Here is a 19,277-nt window from a genome sequence, read left to right on the forward strand (position 1 = left end):
AGCAGATAATTTAGATTTTTATATGTGTTCTCCCAGCATTAGTGGATGACCTGCCATTTTCTGACTGCACAGGCCAAGTGACGGGAGATATCGTAGCCTGCAAAATCCACCTGCCTCTTTCACCAGGGCTGACTTGAGCATTTCTCCCAGGTGGCATTTTGCATTTCCATTAAACCTGACATGAAGGCAGTCTCTATTTGAGCTATGCTCGCAGACCTCTTATTGTGCTATGCTGTGAAGCTGGGTGAAAAGACCTTAAGGGGGTAACACTGAAGACGAGCAGCTCAGAAACAATTCAGCAGATTTGAGAAGTAGTAACGAGTAAAAGAGCAACGAATCAACTTCATGCTGTTGCAGTTACATCAGTTTCTCTAAACCTCAGGCCTCTATGTAGCACCAAGATAGACTGTGTAAACAATTATCCTCACTCCATTTGAGGCTATCTGTATACTTCAATGCCAACTTTTTAGCTAAAACAGCCTAATTGTACACTGTTACACTGTGGTCCCACTTTAATCAGTGTTGATTTACCAAGGAAATTCATCAAATCAAGCATAAATGTTAAGTAACAAAATGAAACAATACAACCAGCTCTACCAACAAACATGCTTTTCGACTGAGCTTTGAATCAGAAGCATTTTTTTTGCACCTAGCACTCACACAGAGACAAAGCTCTGCATGACTTTGACTGTCTTACAGGTCAAAAAAGGTCACAGTTTCTGCCAGACAGGGGCTAATGTGGTGCCAAGACCACAACAGTCACAAGGCAGATGCTACCTTATCACAGAAACCAGGTGTCCAGAGCAGCTTTGTTATACTTGCCATGAATGCGAGCAACAACAAAAAAAACTTGTGTATAACACAACACCTGGTGCTACTGTCCTGCTGTGTCTGCTCTGACAGGAGGGATGTCACCTTGGCAACCACTTCAACTACAAAAGTTAGAAAGTGTTAGCTCATGCCGCCATATCATGAATTTGCATTTTCACCACCAAATGCACAAAGGGCCGGATCTACTAAGCCTTGGGATTGTGTGTATAAAAACGTGTGCAAAGCTGATCTACTGACCAGGTGCACCAAGGATTGCAGAATTTATTAAATTTAAAATATGTTTATTTGCCCCTCTCTATTTATCCATCTGATCAAATCTTCATTCCGCGTTTGCGTCCATCCAGCTCTCTGTCCACACTCCCCATGGCGGAAACGATTATCACACACAAAACCCTCATTTAAATACTGCGGTTTGCGCGTGTTGTCATTTAGCGGGTTACTCTTAGTAGATCATTTTGTGTGCACTAACCAAACATGCAAAATTTTACTAGGAGCACGCAATTTAGCGCCCGTTATCTTAGTAGATCCGGCCCTAAGGGTTCTGTTTAGATGTAACAGGAATGACCAAACAGTGCTCATTTGTGTGCATGTGAAAGTCAACCTTAAACTCTAACAACAACAACAGAAAACCACAAGTGAAACCATTTAAATTTACTAATGAAGCTATTATGCAAAGCACATTAGCAGGAAATAAAAGTCTAATATTTTCCTCAGCTATATATTTTACAAATTCAATATCAATTTAATGGGTAAAATAAATTTCACAATCTTAATAATCCAAATACCATGAGAATGATCTAATTAATTACCATAATAATGAGAATACTTATTAATATATGCATTCTAAACCCTAGGCAAAAAGAATCTGGATATGAAAACATCATTAACTCTTACCTCTACAGTGAACTCCTTCGTCGTAGCCATCTTCACAGTCTCTAGCCCCATTACATAGTTTGTTAAAATGAATACATTTTTTTGTCCCGATACACTGTATGTGATTGAGGGGACATCTGATCACCACCTCCTGTGCACCTGAAATAGAAAAACAAAGTGTCAAAAACATGAAGGTATCTTATTTTAATATCAATAATCCATGTAGTGTATCAGTTTAGTGCGTTGCGAGATGAGCTCCAACAATGTATTATTTCAGCATGTGGAGTATCACTTATAGTGGAGACCAAAGAGCATATGCAAAAGAGAATTGCATAATTATTGTTATTAGCATTTTTTTATGTATTTTTTCCTCACAGCGTTAGGTTGCTGAATTTTCCTGTATTTTTGAGTGCCTCTCTCATAGCACTGATATGACCTCTTTTATGGAGGCGATCCTATGCATATGCAAATGCAAATGTATTTATTCTTCACATCATTGTTCTTTACACAAAACAGATGTTCGCCACACTGCTTTGCAGCTGCACTGGTAAAGTCTGATAACAAACTGCCCAACTCCCCCTGCCAGCAGAGAGCAGCTGTTTAAGGATTCATGAGGCACATAGGTGACCCTCATTCATGTGGCAGCCACAAGAGCACATAAAACACAGCTGACCACTGCACCACCACAATAAATGTGTCACATCTCCACCTTAACTACACTGGTATCAATTACCAATGTGCCATTGCAGCCACTTAATTGGAAGATTTATCACCCACGTGATGGGATCTGTAACAATCCCTGGAGTTCGCCCACCCGTATGAATTCACATGCTTGCACACTTCGACCATCTTGACTGGGTAATTACTTATTCACACAGCATCCATTTCTACTTTGTAAGGTAAGAGATGCCACAATTAATGTGGCTATTACAAAGAGGACTGTCATCATGTGCTGATTTACAGAAGGGATACGTGGACAAGTAGGCGTGTGTCTGTATTGACACAATAATGACTCATATTAGTTTCTCCTCCCAAGCATTTTATTGCCTTAAAAGGATGACAGGAGAACTTTGTCTTCAGTGAATATATCTGGGCTATGTCGTTAAGCCCCAGTGATTCTCAGTATTTTATGCCACGTTCAGGTAAGTCAAATATAAGTGACCTTGCCTCTGAGAGTTCATATTTCATACATGAGCAGACTGGCAGCCTCATCTGTTTGGGTCCAGCATGTGTTTAAAATTAAAGTTGAAATATTCAGTATATCATATGGAAAGTGCATATTATGAAAGGAATGCTGCTGCTTTCTAAATAATCATAATCCTGTAAATAAATTCAAACAGAGAATCCAATCTAAAAACATCTTGTCTCGTCATAGAGGAAGTTAAGTTTACAAATATCACACATTAAAAAAATTCTTCCCTATCTCCCTATAACTTCAGCAGTGTTTTTAAGCATGTATCTTTATACTCATTGTACTAAATGAGAATATAGTGGGGGTTAGATGTAATGTATTATTGATGTATATTTCAAAACGCACAGGAAAATTTCATTCACTGCAGAAAATTGACACTGTGTCACAGAGCATTGAACTCAGTGCCACACCATGGCACATGTCCATTTGGCAAATGTGCTGTTTAACACACAGCTGTAAGGGTCTCTGACAATGTAACAGTGTTGTCAGCCTCTCCCCTTGCTTTCTCACCACATGAGTTCTAATCTAATGTGATAAGGGGAGGGTTGGTGCATGAATATTCAGTGGCTCTAATCCGTCATGCAGAGGTACACAGATGGTCTTTCAACGGCTGAGGTACTCAGAATTCCTCTGTCAATTCCCACACTACTGTACTTTGTTGGATGATTGCTCAAAGTTGAATATACAGCATAGTACACTATAAGACATCCTCTGACAGCTACACTATTCACTGGATATTACATCTCCCCAGTGACCACTGGAAATGATTGAGCAGTGAGATGATCATCTTCAGAGGCAAACGTATATGCAGTATTATTATATGCTGCAATGACATTGATTCTTCTGAAGAAAATGTTTTCATCATATATCATGTATTTAGTTACCGCAACAAAGTACAGAAAGATTTTTAATTATTATATATACGTATAGAGATTTATAATGGCAACAAGACATTATGCACAAAGTTAATGGAAGAACATTGGAGTTAAAAAGGAGGGTTTGTTCATTTACAGAATGAACAGACAAATGGATGGATTAGTAGAGAGATAGATAGGAGAGGTAAAAAGCAGATAAACTGTGGTAGGTCTCTGTTGCATTAGGTAATTCTCGATGTATAAATATCCAATTATTTTAGAATAAAAACTGTGCACTCCCAGTAATGGTTTGATAAATGAATAATGTCTGGAGATGAAATGGGCAAGTGCACTTGAATACCAGTTTAATCATAACACCTTGAGTGGAAGGCAGATGCTCCCCTGGTAAGGTAAAACAGAACTGATAGTGCGATATGTTTATCCAGGCGAAGCAGAACATAGTTACGTTCTGCATCAATATTTATCAATGTCTTACTTAACTATAACACAGCTATTAATTAAAATAAAACATTCCCATCTAATCTTAAAGCAGAAGTAAGCGATCCGGTCGTTTTGGCTAATGCTGCGTTGCAGGCAGGCTTTTGAAACCGTAAATTACAGCTTCATGTCACAACTTACGACTTTGTAGCGTTCCAGGCAACCCACTCGTGTTTTTCCGACCTGTTTTACCGGTGAAAGTCACTATAACGGCCACTCGTAACTTCCGACCCGTGAACTTGTACCAGATCGAACTGGTATGACTTCACAGGTCGGAAAAACATGAGTTACGGGCTGCCTTGAACGCACCATAACAGTCCTCGTCCCTACGTCACCACATTCACGCGCATCCCTTGGCTGCACACACAGCCCTGCATGCCGTTCTCTCTCCTCATTGGATAAAAACTGTAGGATACGAGAAAAGTTTTCTCCTCGGCTCAGAGCAGAGCAGAGTGACTGACAGACCCGTGTTTCGGTCCAAACACTCTATGTAAGTGATTGCTGTCGGAAGATATAACTATTTAAGACTTATATTAACACAAATATATCGCTTACTTCTGCTTTAATACTGCACATTTATTACTAGCACTGTAGCGCAAAGTTTCCCATATATGTCCTTCGGTAGTATGATGAACTTTTCAGCTGGATTCATTTGAAGGGCTACTACTGGTAATTCTTGATAGAGTATCACATTTCTGTTCATTATGCTCACAACTTTTGCCCCCTGACCTGGAGGGGGCACTAGCAAGCTTTCAGAAGACATGATAATTAAAAATCATGGCGCTATTTGCATTCTTTGAGGAGTGACTAAGGAGGAATCAGTTGGGGCAAACAAATACCTCTGTTTAATATAAAATGAGAGGCTTCTAGGGGCATGTTGATCTGAGCCACTGCCAGTTTGTGCGGAATAATGAATTTCTGAAGACGGAAAAAAAAAAAAAAACAGATTTCTATCAGCAGGGGAAGCTCCTTGAACTTCTACATTGACTGATTCATCATACTTCTGAGAAACAACACTTTCATTTTCTTAATTAAATAGTTAAAGTTGATGATTAAAGTGGCATTCTGTTGTCTGACCTGAGGCTACACCGGCGAATCCCGAAGTACAATAACACGTATGCGCTACATTTTTCAACCCTAACCTTATTATTCTTTCTACATAAATCTCTAATCTTATCATGAGCACGAGTACAGCATGATGACAGTGCAAAATCATTTTAGTAAAGCTGAACCTGAGCCAAAATGTCAGGAATAGCGGAGACAGCAATAGCTTTCAATCGTTGCACTGAGCCGTGGCACAGCTCCTTTGCCTGTGGGCAAGTAACGACAAGCCTTTTGACACATTGCCTCATATGTCATTACAAATTCATCTGCATAGGTAGGAGAGAAGTATGTTCCCACTCACTTTCAGAACAGTGCATAGGGAAATTTAGAGCTGTACACAATTTGATAATTTCATCAGTCGAATGCAGAATTAAAGCAGAAGTAAGTGATATATTTGTGTTAATATAAGTCTTAAATAGTTATATCTTCCTACAGCAATCACTTACATAGAGTGTTTGGTCTGAAACACGGGTCTGTCAGTCACTCTGCTCTGCTCTGAGCCGAGGAGAAAACATTTATCGTATCCTACAGTTTTTATCCAATGAGGAGAGAGAACGGCATGCAGGGCTGTGTGTGCAGCCAAGGGACGCCGTGAATGTGGCGACGTAGGGACGAGGACTGTTATGGTGCGTTCAAGGAAACTCGTATTTTTCCGACCGTGAAGTGGTACCAGTTCGATCTGGTACGAGTTCACCGGTCGGAAGTTACGAGTGGCCGTTATCGTTATAGTGACTTTCACCGGTAAAACAGGTCGGAAAAACACGAGTGGGTTGCCTGGAACGCTACAAAGTCGTAAGTTGTGACTTGAAGCTGTAATTTACGATTTCAAAAGCCTGCCTGGAACGCAGCATTAGCGAAAACGACCGGACCACTTACTTCTGCTTTAAAGGGACAACGAGGAGTTTCTATTCGGTTATAAAAAAAGTCTCACGTTAATGTGGATGAATCTCCGCTACCCACACTTGTTAATGGGCCCATTTTCGATAAATATATCGTTCTGTCTCTATCGTTATTTTGTTATTATTAGTGGTGGCGGAGATGCTGGTCGAGCCGACCAGCGTTTTTTACTTTCGGTTTCGCAACGAGTCATGAGAATAACGCCGCTGAATCGCCGTTTACGGTCGGAACTACAACGGTATGTGAACCTCTTTGAACCTCTGACTTTAATTATTGATGAATGAAAACATGAGTCCGTCTTGCGCCGGTCAAAAGAATTTTACGGTGCGCGCGGAGGCTCATAAATGTAGTGAGAAAACGCTTCGCTTTTCCAAAACTCCTCGTTGTCCCTTTAACAAAAGGAAATTTATATCTTCTGCCATAAAGTTTGAGTTATATACAGTATGTATAATGGCATTGTGAATTTAAGGGATAAATTAAGTCTGTCTGTCTAGTGAAAGTAAAACAATACATTAGCATGTGCAGTAATTGCATCTTGTTTTCATAAAACAACAATGTTTACTCTGGCTTTACTAGCTGCAACAGTGTTAACTTTCACAAAATTCAAGGACAAGCAGTTCACAAAACCAATTCATGACAGAAATGATGTTGCCAGAAGTTGTTAAGATTAATCTCTGAGCTCATGAGCTGTGTCACTGGTGTGGAAGAATAAATATAAAGTGTAAAAGGCATGAATATTTCAGTTATTCTGCCTGTGTACCTCTGCGTGTGTTTGTGTGAGCTAGTGCACCAAGAACTCATGGAAACGAAACCCATGTTGTCCGTCCGCGGTGAAGTCATTATTCCTGTCATGCTTGAAGCTGGAGGATGTTTGGATTAGAAGATATCTGGGCAATGTGATGTTGTGGCATGACTTGAGTAAGGGATGGAAAGCAATGATATTACAAGGACCCTGTGACAGAACTGCTGATGAGCCATTTCTCCCATATCTCGGCTTGATTTGAGTAATACGAGCTGTTTGTGTGCAGTTCTGCATTCATATCGCAAAAGCAAACAATCTGTGGATAAATTCTAGTTGTCTGGCTGTGCTACTTATCGTGCTACTTGTCATGAAGAATGTGTTTTATCCAAAGTACGTAGCAGCAGTTTCATGGGAACAACATGAAGAGCTAAAATGCAGACAGATAAATTGCAGCGGAGTAAAGAGTACTGCCATCCCAGCCATTCAGAGGGCAGCATGGTCCTAACACGGAGGGATCTTTAAAAGAATTATTTTCCTGTGTGACCTTTATATCCTTGGCATTTGAAATGATGTACTCTGCCATAAGAGCTTATTTTGCTGTATCTGTCTGACCCCTGACATACACAATATTTTCCACAAATCAGAAGCTCCTTAGGATGAGATGTTTCTATACAGGCAGCGAAAGACACACATTTACCATGTTATGACTGGATTAAATGGGTTTTTGAGAGACTTATATATATTTAGGCTACGGTATGTCTTTTGTGACTGATTGAAAAGTGCTTCTTTTCGTTTCACTGTATTCACAAACAAAATGAATAACCTGCAAATTTTCAATGAGCTGCCCAAAGCGGTCATCTCCAAGTACGTCAGTTTACAGCTGGGTCTCGAGTCAGTGAAAATGAATGCAGCACAAATGGGTTGAGCAAGTCGTTACACTGTGCACAGCTCTGGCTATAGCCATTTGAAGTAATAAAAGTATTTTCTATTCATGGTGAAACAGTGGTGAGAATGATAAGGCTGCAGGAGCAGATGCCAGTCAAGAAGGCGGCTCTTCAGTGTGTTCAGGACAGATTTGCATTCACACTGCTAAAAGAAGTCTGCCACATGTGACCCAGGCCACCTCTGGATGTGGTCTGAGTGACCGGGCCTCAAATGCATCTTGTGTGCAGCATTCACACCTGAACTTGGAGCTGTCAACTGCTGATCAGATCCCTTGAGACACATGTTAATAACATGTCTGAACAGGACCATGCCACTGAGGTAAGCTATAGGGGGGTCACAGACTCTCCAACTAATTCCTGAACATGGCCTAAGAGGCTAAATAACCAGCCCAAAAGAGGTCAAATGTCCCCCCCCACCTCAAGTCCTGAAGCATGCATGTCAGTGACCTGTCCCTCTACTGAGATGGGGAAAAAAATACATTTCATGAATCCTTCCACACTGCTGCTGCCATATATACCCACATTGTAATGTCAATGCGTGATGGTGGTCGATTTACAGTACAAGGCCTTTACCCAAGTATTCCCCTACAACACTCTGGCTGAAAAGAAAAATAAGATGAGAAAAAGTTGTGTGATTGTATTTAATCACAGTCGTATGCTTCTGCTACAGTACCGTAGGCTTGCAATATGAGGGGGGAGAGAGAGAGAGAGAGAGAGAGAGAGACAGCTGTGAGAAATTGTGTTTATATGTTTTACTAAATTGTATCACCAATTATGTTATGATGAGAAATGTAATTGCTGGTTGGATGGATTCGATGATGTTTATAGAATTGTGTTTACAGGCAATATCATTTATGAATGACTGATGTGGTGCATTTATTAACAGCAGCAGAATCACCAGGGGGTGGTTTGGCTATAAAGTGTTGACGTACAAAGCGCAGGACAGTGGCATCAGACAGCAGGGTAAATGAAGCTGCTTAACTTTTGACCAGAGTTAAGGCACACATCACTATTTTAGTTGTATTTTGTAAAAAGTATTTAAAAAAAAAACACTGTCAGAACCTAACTACATTTTTTTCTGTATTAAACCACATGCAACACATGATCTAAATTTGCAGTGCTTAGACCTATCCAAAATTTTAATACATTTTGTAGCCACTCCACATGGATATTTTAGGATACATATAAGATAGATAATGTAAAATCAGCTGATTATTAATGAACATTTAACCATTGTACAATTTTACTGTACTCACAGTAATAGGTTTAACTGCTGCTTTTCTCTGACTATTTCATGGTCACTCGAGACAGTGCGCGGTGCTGCAACTACACAACTTGATTAATGGGAAATATTTGTCTTTGTGCATTCATGAGTTACACATATGTCATTGTGAATTTCCACTATGGCATAAAGAAAGTCTGTAAATCTGTAAATCTTTTCACGTGCTGAAAATGATGCTTATAGGACTCAATCAAATCTATTTGTAAGAGGAACAATGGTGCAACTGTGCAGTGGAATGAAGCCAAATGTTGGGATCCACTACATCCTGACTCTGCTGTATAATCAGTAATCAATACATCAGTCTGCAGAGAGGAATGTGGAGCTGTGGGACAATGTATTAAAGCTGCACTTCAGGAACACCATACACAAAAAAAACACAAAAAGGCCAGTTTATCATTATTTGGGAAAACACCAACATAATTAGTCAATAGAGATACTTTTGTGACCGACCATTATGCAAATGTTATAATCTAATTGTTCTGGGGCCAGCTTCAAATGAATAATACATACAGTATTGTAGTCAGAGAGGCTCAAACCAATATTCACTGAGAAAATGATCTCATTAGGAGCATAATACACAGTGTTGTATTTAATGCTGGCATGCTTTCATCAAAGACACAAATACACAATTGTGATAATGTCATCAGTGGTGCAATGAGATTCTGATGTATTGGTTTGTCTGAGCTGCGTTCATGTCACAAAGTTTTTATAATTTATTAAATTCACACAGAGTCATTTCATTGCAAATCCTCAATCCATGCACCGTATGTGGTGTTGTAGTCTAATGTTTTGTCTAACAAATGTTCAGACAGGCACATGTTTTACAGACTCAACTTACAAGTGAGTATGACCTTCCTACAGTACAGGAAGACCACTAAGGTTTGTTGCAACTCACATTAAAAAGATTCCCATTTTATTTGTTTGTCCCAAGTGCAGTGGACAAACAACATGCTGCAAATTCAGTCCTACAACACGATGGAAGTGTTTCCAGACACAAGTATTGGGGTGGGGGAACACAAATTGAAAAGCGTAATAACAGCACAGCAAAGGGGTTCAAGTCCTACTCGCACCCCGCCTCTTTGCACCATGCTGTCCACTCTTTCTCTGTCTCTCTCTCTGGGATGTACTTGTTATTCACTGATTTACAACCAAATGAAGTGACTCCTACTGTTTTTATCCACTTTTAACTTTAATTGCTATGTCCACCTTTTGCAGCAATTACAGCAGCATATTTCTCTGGCATAGTGTCAATATAATTCTTCAGAATTTCAACATTATTGTTATCCTATGCCTTCTGTTACTAAAGCCAAAGGTTTTCCCTTGAATGTACAATAGGTCTGTTCAGTTTTTTTTTGTCTGACTCATCCCAAATTTGCACAATGGGGTTGAGGTTGTACAAGTGATTTTAAAGTGTTTTGAAACATGATTGTGTGACATTGACAGTCAGTGACATAGGCCTAGCTTGTTTTTTGTAAGGGAAATTACCGAAATGTTCTTATGATGGCGCTATTAAATGGTTTATATGATGATTAAAGGCCAATTCAACAAAAACAACTGAAACCTCTTAAATATGCCAAGTGTTCTAATAATTCTGGCCACCATACACCGGATCACTGACAGGTAACACTGATTATTTCTTCATCATGGCACCTGTTGGTGCCACCAGTGTGTGGGATATATGAGGCAGCAAGTGAACATTTTGTCCTCAAAGCTGGTGTGTTAGAAGCAGAAATAATGGGCAAGCGTAAGGATTTGAGTGAGTTTGACAAGGGCCAAATTGTGATGGCTATAGACCACTGGGTCAGAGCCTCTCAAAAACTGCAGCTCTTTTGGAGTGTTCCTGGTCTGCAATGGACAAAGGTGGTGCAAGGATGGAAAAGTGGTGAACCGGCGACAGGGTCATAGGCGGCCAATACACATGGGAAGCGAAGACTGGCCCGTGTGCTGTTGCTGAAGAAGTTCTTGCTGGTTCTGATGTCAGAATACACAGTGCATCACAGTTTGTGGCATATTTGGCGGCCAGGGGGGAAACAACACAATATCGGGCAGGTGGTCATAATAATGTTATGCGTACTGTGTACTTTCAGGCTACATAACAGGTTTTGGACACAATATTGCCATATCATAACCGTCATGAAAACACACAACACAAAAACACAAATTGCCTATTTATGCATCCAGTAGACATATTGCATTGCATTCCATTTGCCAACTTCCACACATTCACAGACTAGTTCGTCTTTCTGAAATTTTGTGCTTAAATGCCATGACCTACAGTGAGGGAAATGCAAAGCCAGGGAAAAATCTATATAACTCATATTTTTTCAAAATGAGGCGTCCCTTCAACCAAGGATATTTGTATAATTTCTCATCAATCTTAAAGCAGATAGTTACATCTTAACTATAACTAAAATGGAGGCTCCAAATAACAAAAAAAAACAATAGAATTATTGATCCAGTTAAATCTCCATATTTTCTACACTGAACAAACATCAATGGTTGTCTTTAGCCACTATGGTAATTTCTAATGAAAAAGTTTTGGTTTGTTTGTGTCTCTGTTTTGTTGTTATAACTAGAGTCAAGTTTTGGCCACTTCTGCTTGAAGCAGTGTGGTTTGAATTTTGTATGTGCATGACAGTGTGAACTAACCACATGTCTTTCCAATAAATTGGAGGAGCTCTTGGCTTTGGATCCCTCCATTAAATTATAATAGTCTTAGCAAAAAGCCATGACCTTTGCCTGTATTTATGATTCAATCTGTGCTAATATATATCTTTAATGAGGGCCATGGTTGGACTATAATACACACAGCAAGTGGGAGGACATGTATTTTTTCTCTAAATATCCTCTGGCATCAAACCAGCTCCCTTGAAATACCCATTGGACTATGACCATGTTTATAGAGTGGCTGGAAGAGAGGGCATTAGCTCATTCCTTTCACTATCTATTAGAGTACCCATTATTCATTATCAATAAATAAATAAAAGCCAATGTCACTGATTCATGCTCATTGAGAGTCCGGTCCTGGCTACTGTATAACTTTGAGATGAATAGCACTCATCATATTGATACTACAGGCTATTATTCTCGTTTGGTGCTGTGGTAAATGTGTGTCACTGTATTTGCTCTGAGTTAAAGCTCATATCGCTATGATGCTTTGTTCTCTGCTGTAGTAGCGCGGATATAATGTAGACTTTAGTACTTTAATGTCACACTGGTTCCATGACAGCAAGTGTGTCAAGCTTATAAAATATGCTCTTTTCTTTGGCTCTTCAGGTGACAAGCTGAGATGCTGTCCTTTATGATATTCGTACTAGGAGGCAATGCAAAAGGGAAAATGTGTCACTGCAGCTTAACTGCTGAGAGGGGGGCTATGAGAGCAAAGACAAAGCAGTAATGTGCTCCTCCCAGTGCATCACTTCTGACATGGATGAGACATGGTAAGGCTGCAAGATTGTCACCAGGCAACGAAATTCATTCTCACACTAATGGTTTTGCGTAAGACAAATGCAGAAACACACAGAAATGTGTCAAACTGCAGAAACACGGGCAAAGCAGCAAGCAAGGGAACTGAATAGGAACAAATTATATGTTAAGGGCAAAGAGGATGATTTTTCCATCGCATTTTGACAGAAGAGAAAGTCTTAATCACAGACGCTCGTGAAAAAAAATACAGTGCCTTTGTGGGAATACACAAAGCACAACGACACATACTCATAATATTTGTTGTGTCTGTTCTCTGCCTACTGAAACTACTGGTAAAACAGATGGCAAAAGCCTTAGGAAGTGTACATAAGTTCTGTTCCAAGTGTAGAGAGGGAGCAGGAGAGAATAGTAAATTAAAAATCTTATTTCAAAGCCTGGTGCCTTATGCTGAAAAATAAAGGAATAAAAAAATGATGATGCCTGCAAACAAAATGCATGTGGCAGGTTAAATATGTTAATAGCAAATGGGACAGTATTTGATCTCACATAAAATCCAGGTGTCAAGCACAGGTCTGAGGAACCCGACATGATATCCAATTAAATCTCAGTGAACTAACACTCAGCCACATTAAATGTTGTCGAGTGTGCTAACAACATAACCTGCCGGCTTTCTCACAACTTCAGATACAGAAGACAGTGGTTTGAAAGCTGAATCATGCTGATATAGTGGTCTCCTGGACTTTCAAGGAGTAGAACACTGTCCGTGAATAATTCTTACAATATGCAGAAGTGGTGCTTGAAGACAAACATGCAGCATTTGTAATAATAGCATGTTTGGGGGATTTCTTTTTTTCTTTTTTGATGAGTCAACAGAAGGGTTACAACTCAGCAGGGAGGGAGAGACGGAGAGGAAGGAAAATAAATGTTACATAATGCAAAAGGCCCTGTCCTTCAGCTCAATAACAAGGTGCTACGCTACATTACCCCCTAAACCTCCATCCTACTGCTGACAATTCTCATGGGAACTAGACACATTTGCGATACATTTATTTCAATATGGCACTTGCCAGATAAAATAGCCTGCACTATGTTGATAGGCAGACCAGGATACACCAACCTTTGCCGCAGCCTCATCACAGACAGACTGAGTATTCTCTGCACTTCTGAGCAGTGTTGCCGCACCGGGGCTTTGTCAACGACTTCCAGATGTTTAAATGGCAATGAAAGTTCAACATCTAAGGAATGTGTGTCACGATCAGAATCTAATTTAATGGTATGGTCAGAGGATTATAGCGGTGTCAAAAGGATCTTCCTGTACCTAGACCCTAGGCAATATCACAACAACAACAAGACATAAAAAAACATCAATGTGGAACAAAAAACTCTAAATTTAAACTTTCATGATTTCTTCAATAAGTGTCTAGAACAACAATAGTGTGGTTAACATTAGGAAAAGATGAACTGCCTCTCAAACAGGGTTGGTCCATATGACTTCAAATCTATATCTGAGTTATTTCAAACATTTACCTCAATTACTATTGATAAACGTTTACTTTGGTGTTCAATAGCCAACACACACTAACGTTACGCAATGACCATGACTGATGGCAGTAAGAGATTCTAAATGTTGGTTTTGAGACTTCTCTGGTTAATTGCCATTATCCAATGTCAAATAAATTGAGGTTAACCTACGGTAAAGATTAGACTTCCAAAAGACTTAATGGTGCAATTATAGCCTGGAGTCACCTGCAGTGATGACTGATGTGACTCAGACATCCACATTTACTACAGTATATACCTCACTGAATATAGGATATATTGCTCCTTACATTAGCAGCAAATATATAAGTTCAGAAGATATAAAATCCACATCACTATTACCTGTCATGTAAATATTATTATGCATCGGTGCACGACAATTACTTTGTCATTTTGGCTTCCTCAGTTTCCTCAGCTAATAAACAATACTAGATATTTAAAAGAATTACAGCTTAAAAACATAGACTGTAAAAAATATGGACGTAGCATCCGTGACGTCACCCATTGGTTTTGGGGAGTCGTTTTTGTGACTCAAATATGGCAGCCTGAACAGCGCCATGTTGGATTTACTGGCCTCGAAGCAGCTGTCCACTGACCACTCCGGACCTGTCACTCAACGTTTCTGCGCCCTAATTGGCAAGAATTTTAACCTAATAATAGTAAAAAAAAAATTAACCCCCCTCAGAGTGTGTGCGGGGGTAGAAACTATCGATTGAGACCAAAGAACGTGATGACACCAGGCTTTGATCATGTTTATTGAGGATGTAAAGTCGGCGATTTTAACATGGGGGTCTATGGAGAAATGCTGCTTTCTGACACCAGCCCCCAGAGGAAGCCGAGGGGATTGCAGTTTTTTGTGAGCTCTACTTCTCAGACCGACAACTGCCCCCTTGCTTAAAAAATGCAAAACATTCTGAGGAGCAGAAATTAATTATATTCCCCATGTGGGAGATAAGATCCTGACACACAGGATATCATGACAAAAGTATTGGCAGCAGATAGGTGGTAGCAGTTCCTTAAATCAACATGTAACATGACAACATGTCTTCACCAGTGCAGTGACACAACTTACATAAAAATACCAAAATCATATTATTATTATTTGAGAGGAAGTGCAATCAGTAACTAAACACTAAACAGTATACTATATCTTCTGTATATAAGAGATTGTCTTCTTTTCTTCTATCTAATCATACTGCTTGTTATTTTCACTCTGTAACATACCAATGAGCACAGTGTGGAGAAGCTGAGGACTTTGGAGGGACGCATGGGGAGAACGTGTCTTCCCTGCTGCTGAAGGGGAATAAATGGAAGAACCCCTAAGAGAGCTGTCTTTGTACAGTTCTCCTCCCCTGTGCCTCGAGGACACCGAGATCAACATCATTTTTGACTGGGCCGAGCCGAGCCGCAGCCATGAAACACAGCTTCAGTGACCATGTTTTTGAAGTCAGTCGCTGACCCTTTTTATTGTCTTTTCCTCTGGGAGTGACAATTCAATCAGAGGATTCACTGGTCTCCATGTCCACCAGATTCACACAGCGCCTCGTGGCAGCACTACTGAGACGAGCCAAAAGTCCATGAAATCCTTTCCCGAAGGATTCATGAAGGATTTAAGTTCTAAGACACTGTTTGCGAGCGTGTAGCATCAACAAAGGGAGCGAGCTGCATGCTGACAGCCATTAGAAATGAAAGTTTTTATTAAATTCTACTAGAAGAGATATTTACAGAAAGTAAATTATGACAGTCCCACTTTATCTCAAAAGCACAGCAAACAGCAGATCTGCATGTCCTCAGGCAGTCTTGACATTTAGACTTCCCTGTAAGTGTAATACACAAACTAAGCATATGATCATCATGCTCTTGGAAAAATTCTCAATCCTTCCACTTAAACTGTCACCACATGAGCTGCTGTTAGGCCAGTGAAGGTGTGACTCGTTATTGCACAGAAAGCACACAACTGCTAAACATTTGGTGAGTTACCGGGTTTTCTTCAGCCATTCGTGGGGACAAACTGTTTTTCTCCTGCTCCCTGAATAACTGTCGTCAGCTGCCCTGTCCCACGGGACCTGTGGCTGAGCGGATAAACCAGTGCCTCCCTCTGCTCTCCAGATATTGCAGTCCAAGGCCACCTTCCCTTCCCTTCCCTCCTCCCCACAGGCTCTGAAGATGCAGTGATTACATCTCCCTGACCAAAGCAGGGTAGAGAGGCCATCAGTGGCACCATCATTTTTTTTTTAATTTCTATATGAGAGTGTGTAATGTATTTTTTCTAAAAAATAATAAATGCCTCTGTATAATACAATGCCCAAAATATCACAGTCAAATTAAAATACTGATGGCTCTGCCACCATGCTGAATTTTTTTTGTGCTTTTTCTTTTTTTCTTTTTTTTAATCCTCCATGGCTGTGCTCAGTGAATATCATCCCATAGAAAGGGTATTTCTTTACAGGTTATTGCAGCCCTTGCTACCATTTAAGAAGGCATTCCAATCCTGTCAGCTGTTTGCAGGGCAAATCTCATCTAATTCCTTTCTATCAATACATAATCCACGATAATGAGCTGTGCCAGATTCCATAGATGAATATGCAAGGTCGTCTCTCTGCAGGCATTGTAAATAAAATGGTGCCAAAATTAATTGAAGTGATAATTAATGGCCTTCTGGAGATTATATGACTTGGCCCACAGCGACCATGCAAAGGTTATATTATATCTATTATCTTTAAAACATTTCTCACAAAGGGAGAGGGAAAGATCGTAGCTGATAGAGAATCACATCAAGAGAAATACAGAAGATCTGCTGCAAACACCATGGGTCCATAGAGTATAAAATTGTACTGTACATGCAATTATTTACACTTAAATAATAATTTAATTCTAATAAATTACAATACAATTGTTCAACCAACTCTTGCCCTAGTTCTCTATTTCTACTTCCATTACTGAAAACATCTTTTTTGCTGATGTTTTGCTCTGTGGAGCCAGCCGGAGCCAGCCGTTCGGATCTGGTCTTAGAGGAATTTGACATTAGGGGACTTGTAAAAGACAGATTAAAAAAAGAATGGTCAGCCTACTGATTGATTGACCCACTAATGCAGTGCAGGTTTAGATATCTGGACTTTCAGTCCCCAGTGCATCAAATTCCGATCAACACTTTTACCCTTATGGGAGAACGTGGTTATTCTCTTTGTTGTGATGAAACAAGTCCAGGTTTAAAATATCTCTTTAAAAGGATCCCCTGCTCCTCTGAGCATCGATTTAGGCTTTCACAAAAAAAAAGTCAGTCACATAGGATTTGACATATGACATGCTTTCCATCAGAGAAGCACAATATTTTTTGCATTTGCTACCATCTTCTATCTATCCAACTACCACTTACTGTAGGGGTACAAGATTAGGTTGTATTATTTTATTTTATTATTTTAAACAGTAACGTGAAATACATGTAATATAATATCACATGAGCAGTGATTCCTCTATCGTTTTTCAGCAAGAAGCACTTCCACCCACACGTAGTGTGCTTGATAAATGACCTGTTGGAGATTAATAATTATGCATGCTGTGGTCAATTTATGCACAGATGTCACTGCCAAAACTATGAAGTCCTAATTATATCCAATGACTCACATTGGCGAAGAACCTGGCGTGAATATTAATAATCAGGCTTTGTTGCCTTTTTTACCTAATAATTAAATACAGGTAATTTAGTCTATAATAATGTGAAATTGCTGCTCTGTTTATTCATTAAAGGAAATTTCTGTTCCACAACTGTGTAAATAATTATAATAATACTAAATAGCATGCCTGGTACAACCATACCTGTAAAGGGCAAATGAAGGTTTACAAAGCAAACTAGGCAGTTACTTTGAAGAATAACAAGGCACTCCCACTTGTTCACCAAATAGTACAACACTCCCACTGTCTCTACATTTTCAGTCCCACTGGCTTTTTACTTTAAATTATTAGCTCTTTTTGTGCTGTCCTGCCCTTGGAAGTATTCAAAGGTCCTCAGTTAGCACTACTATAGCAGGGAGTTAGACTTTTTTTCCTTTTTAATCGATTTATTGAGGGATACATCTTTATTGCAAACACTTTATTTGTTTATTAAACACTTCATATGTTGTAGATACCTACTGTATGAGCTGTGTTCATAAGAAAGATTCTGTGAATCAATGAAAGATGCATCTGTGAATACTTTGAATTAATTTACACACTGATTCATGTCATTTGTGTTTACAGATGCTTTTTTGTATTTATGTTTTATATTAATAATCACACATTTACACATGGATTGTCGATCTGTTCACACAAATTATATTGAGACAAATTTACCTAAAAAATAGGAGCAATAAGCAAACAAGATAATAAGCACTCGTCATCAAGTGCAAACCAATCATGTAAACTTTGATGAAAAATATTAAAACGTTGGTCAACAAAGTGCTAAATTGAGATTTTGTAATTCATGCCTCTCTCTTCTTAAATACTCATGGTGGCTAGTTATTGTTTTTTATTTTTATTTTTTAACAAATAGTTCAGGTACTCCATTATTACTTTTACTTTTATTTACTATTATAATATACTGTATGATAATAAACATCACTAGATTAAGTGGCAGCAAATACTGGGTTTCTATGAGTTCAGTGGCTTTCTACAATCTGCAGGTACTGGAGATAAAACAATTGTAGTATTTCAGCTGATAGTGTTTTGTTGATTCAAAAACGAATTATTTTCACAGAGAAAAATCTCTATCCACACTGTGTCTAGAGATGCTAGAACCTGCACCAACATACACAAGGAGAAAGGTGCAGTTACACCCCAGAGAGGCAACAATTTGCACTCATACATGCTTATTTAGAGCTAAACATCTTCAGCCACTCCTGTAGCCCCATCCAGCTGTCCACCTGGGTGCTGTGTGAGTTCCAAACACTCAATTTCACTGAAGAATCCTTTAATGCACCTTTTCGTTTGTAGCCTGTTTTCAAGGCATCTGGAGTAAGATGTAAGTATGTTTCATGTCTTCAAAATGACCACAGCAGCTGTTCACTGTGACAGAGGGATCCACAGACTTCTAACACCTTAAAGCCTAAAGGGGGAGAGC

At 39.4% G+C, this 19,277-nt stretch overlaps 1 protein-coding gene across 1 annotated transcript in view; it reads right to left on the bottom strand.

Annotated features, from left to right (window-relative positions):
• lrp1bb (low density lipoprotein receptor-related protein 1Bb) overlaps nt 1-19,277 on the bottom strand; it is a gene marked incomplete at both ends in the record, with an annotated part of 274,243 nt that overhangs the window by 185,947 nt on the left and 69,019 nt on the right. Inside the window, one exon of the mRNA XM_083996665.1 lies at nt 1,726-1,863. Coding sequence (XP_083852791.1) covers nt 1,726-1,863 — 138 coding nt within the window. The remainder of the gene's footprint in view (nt 1-1,725; nt 1,864-19,277) is intronic.

This window comes from Trachurus trachurus (genome assembly GCF_905171665.1).
Source record: "Trachurus trachurus genome assembly, chromosome: 21".
NCBI lineage: Eukaryota > Metazoa > Chordata > Actinopteri > Carangiformes > Carangidae > Trachurus > Trachurus trachurus.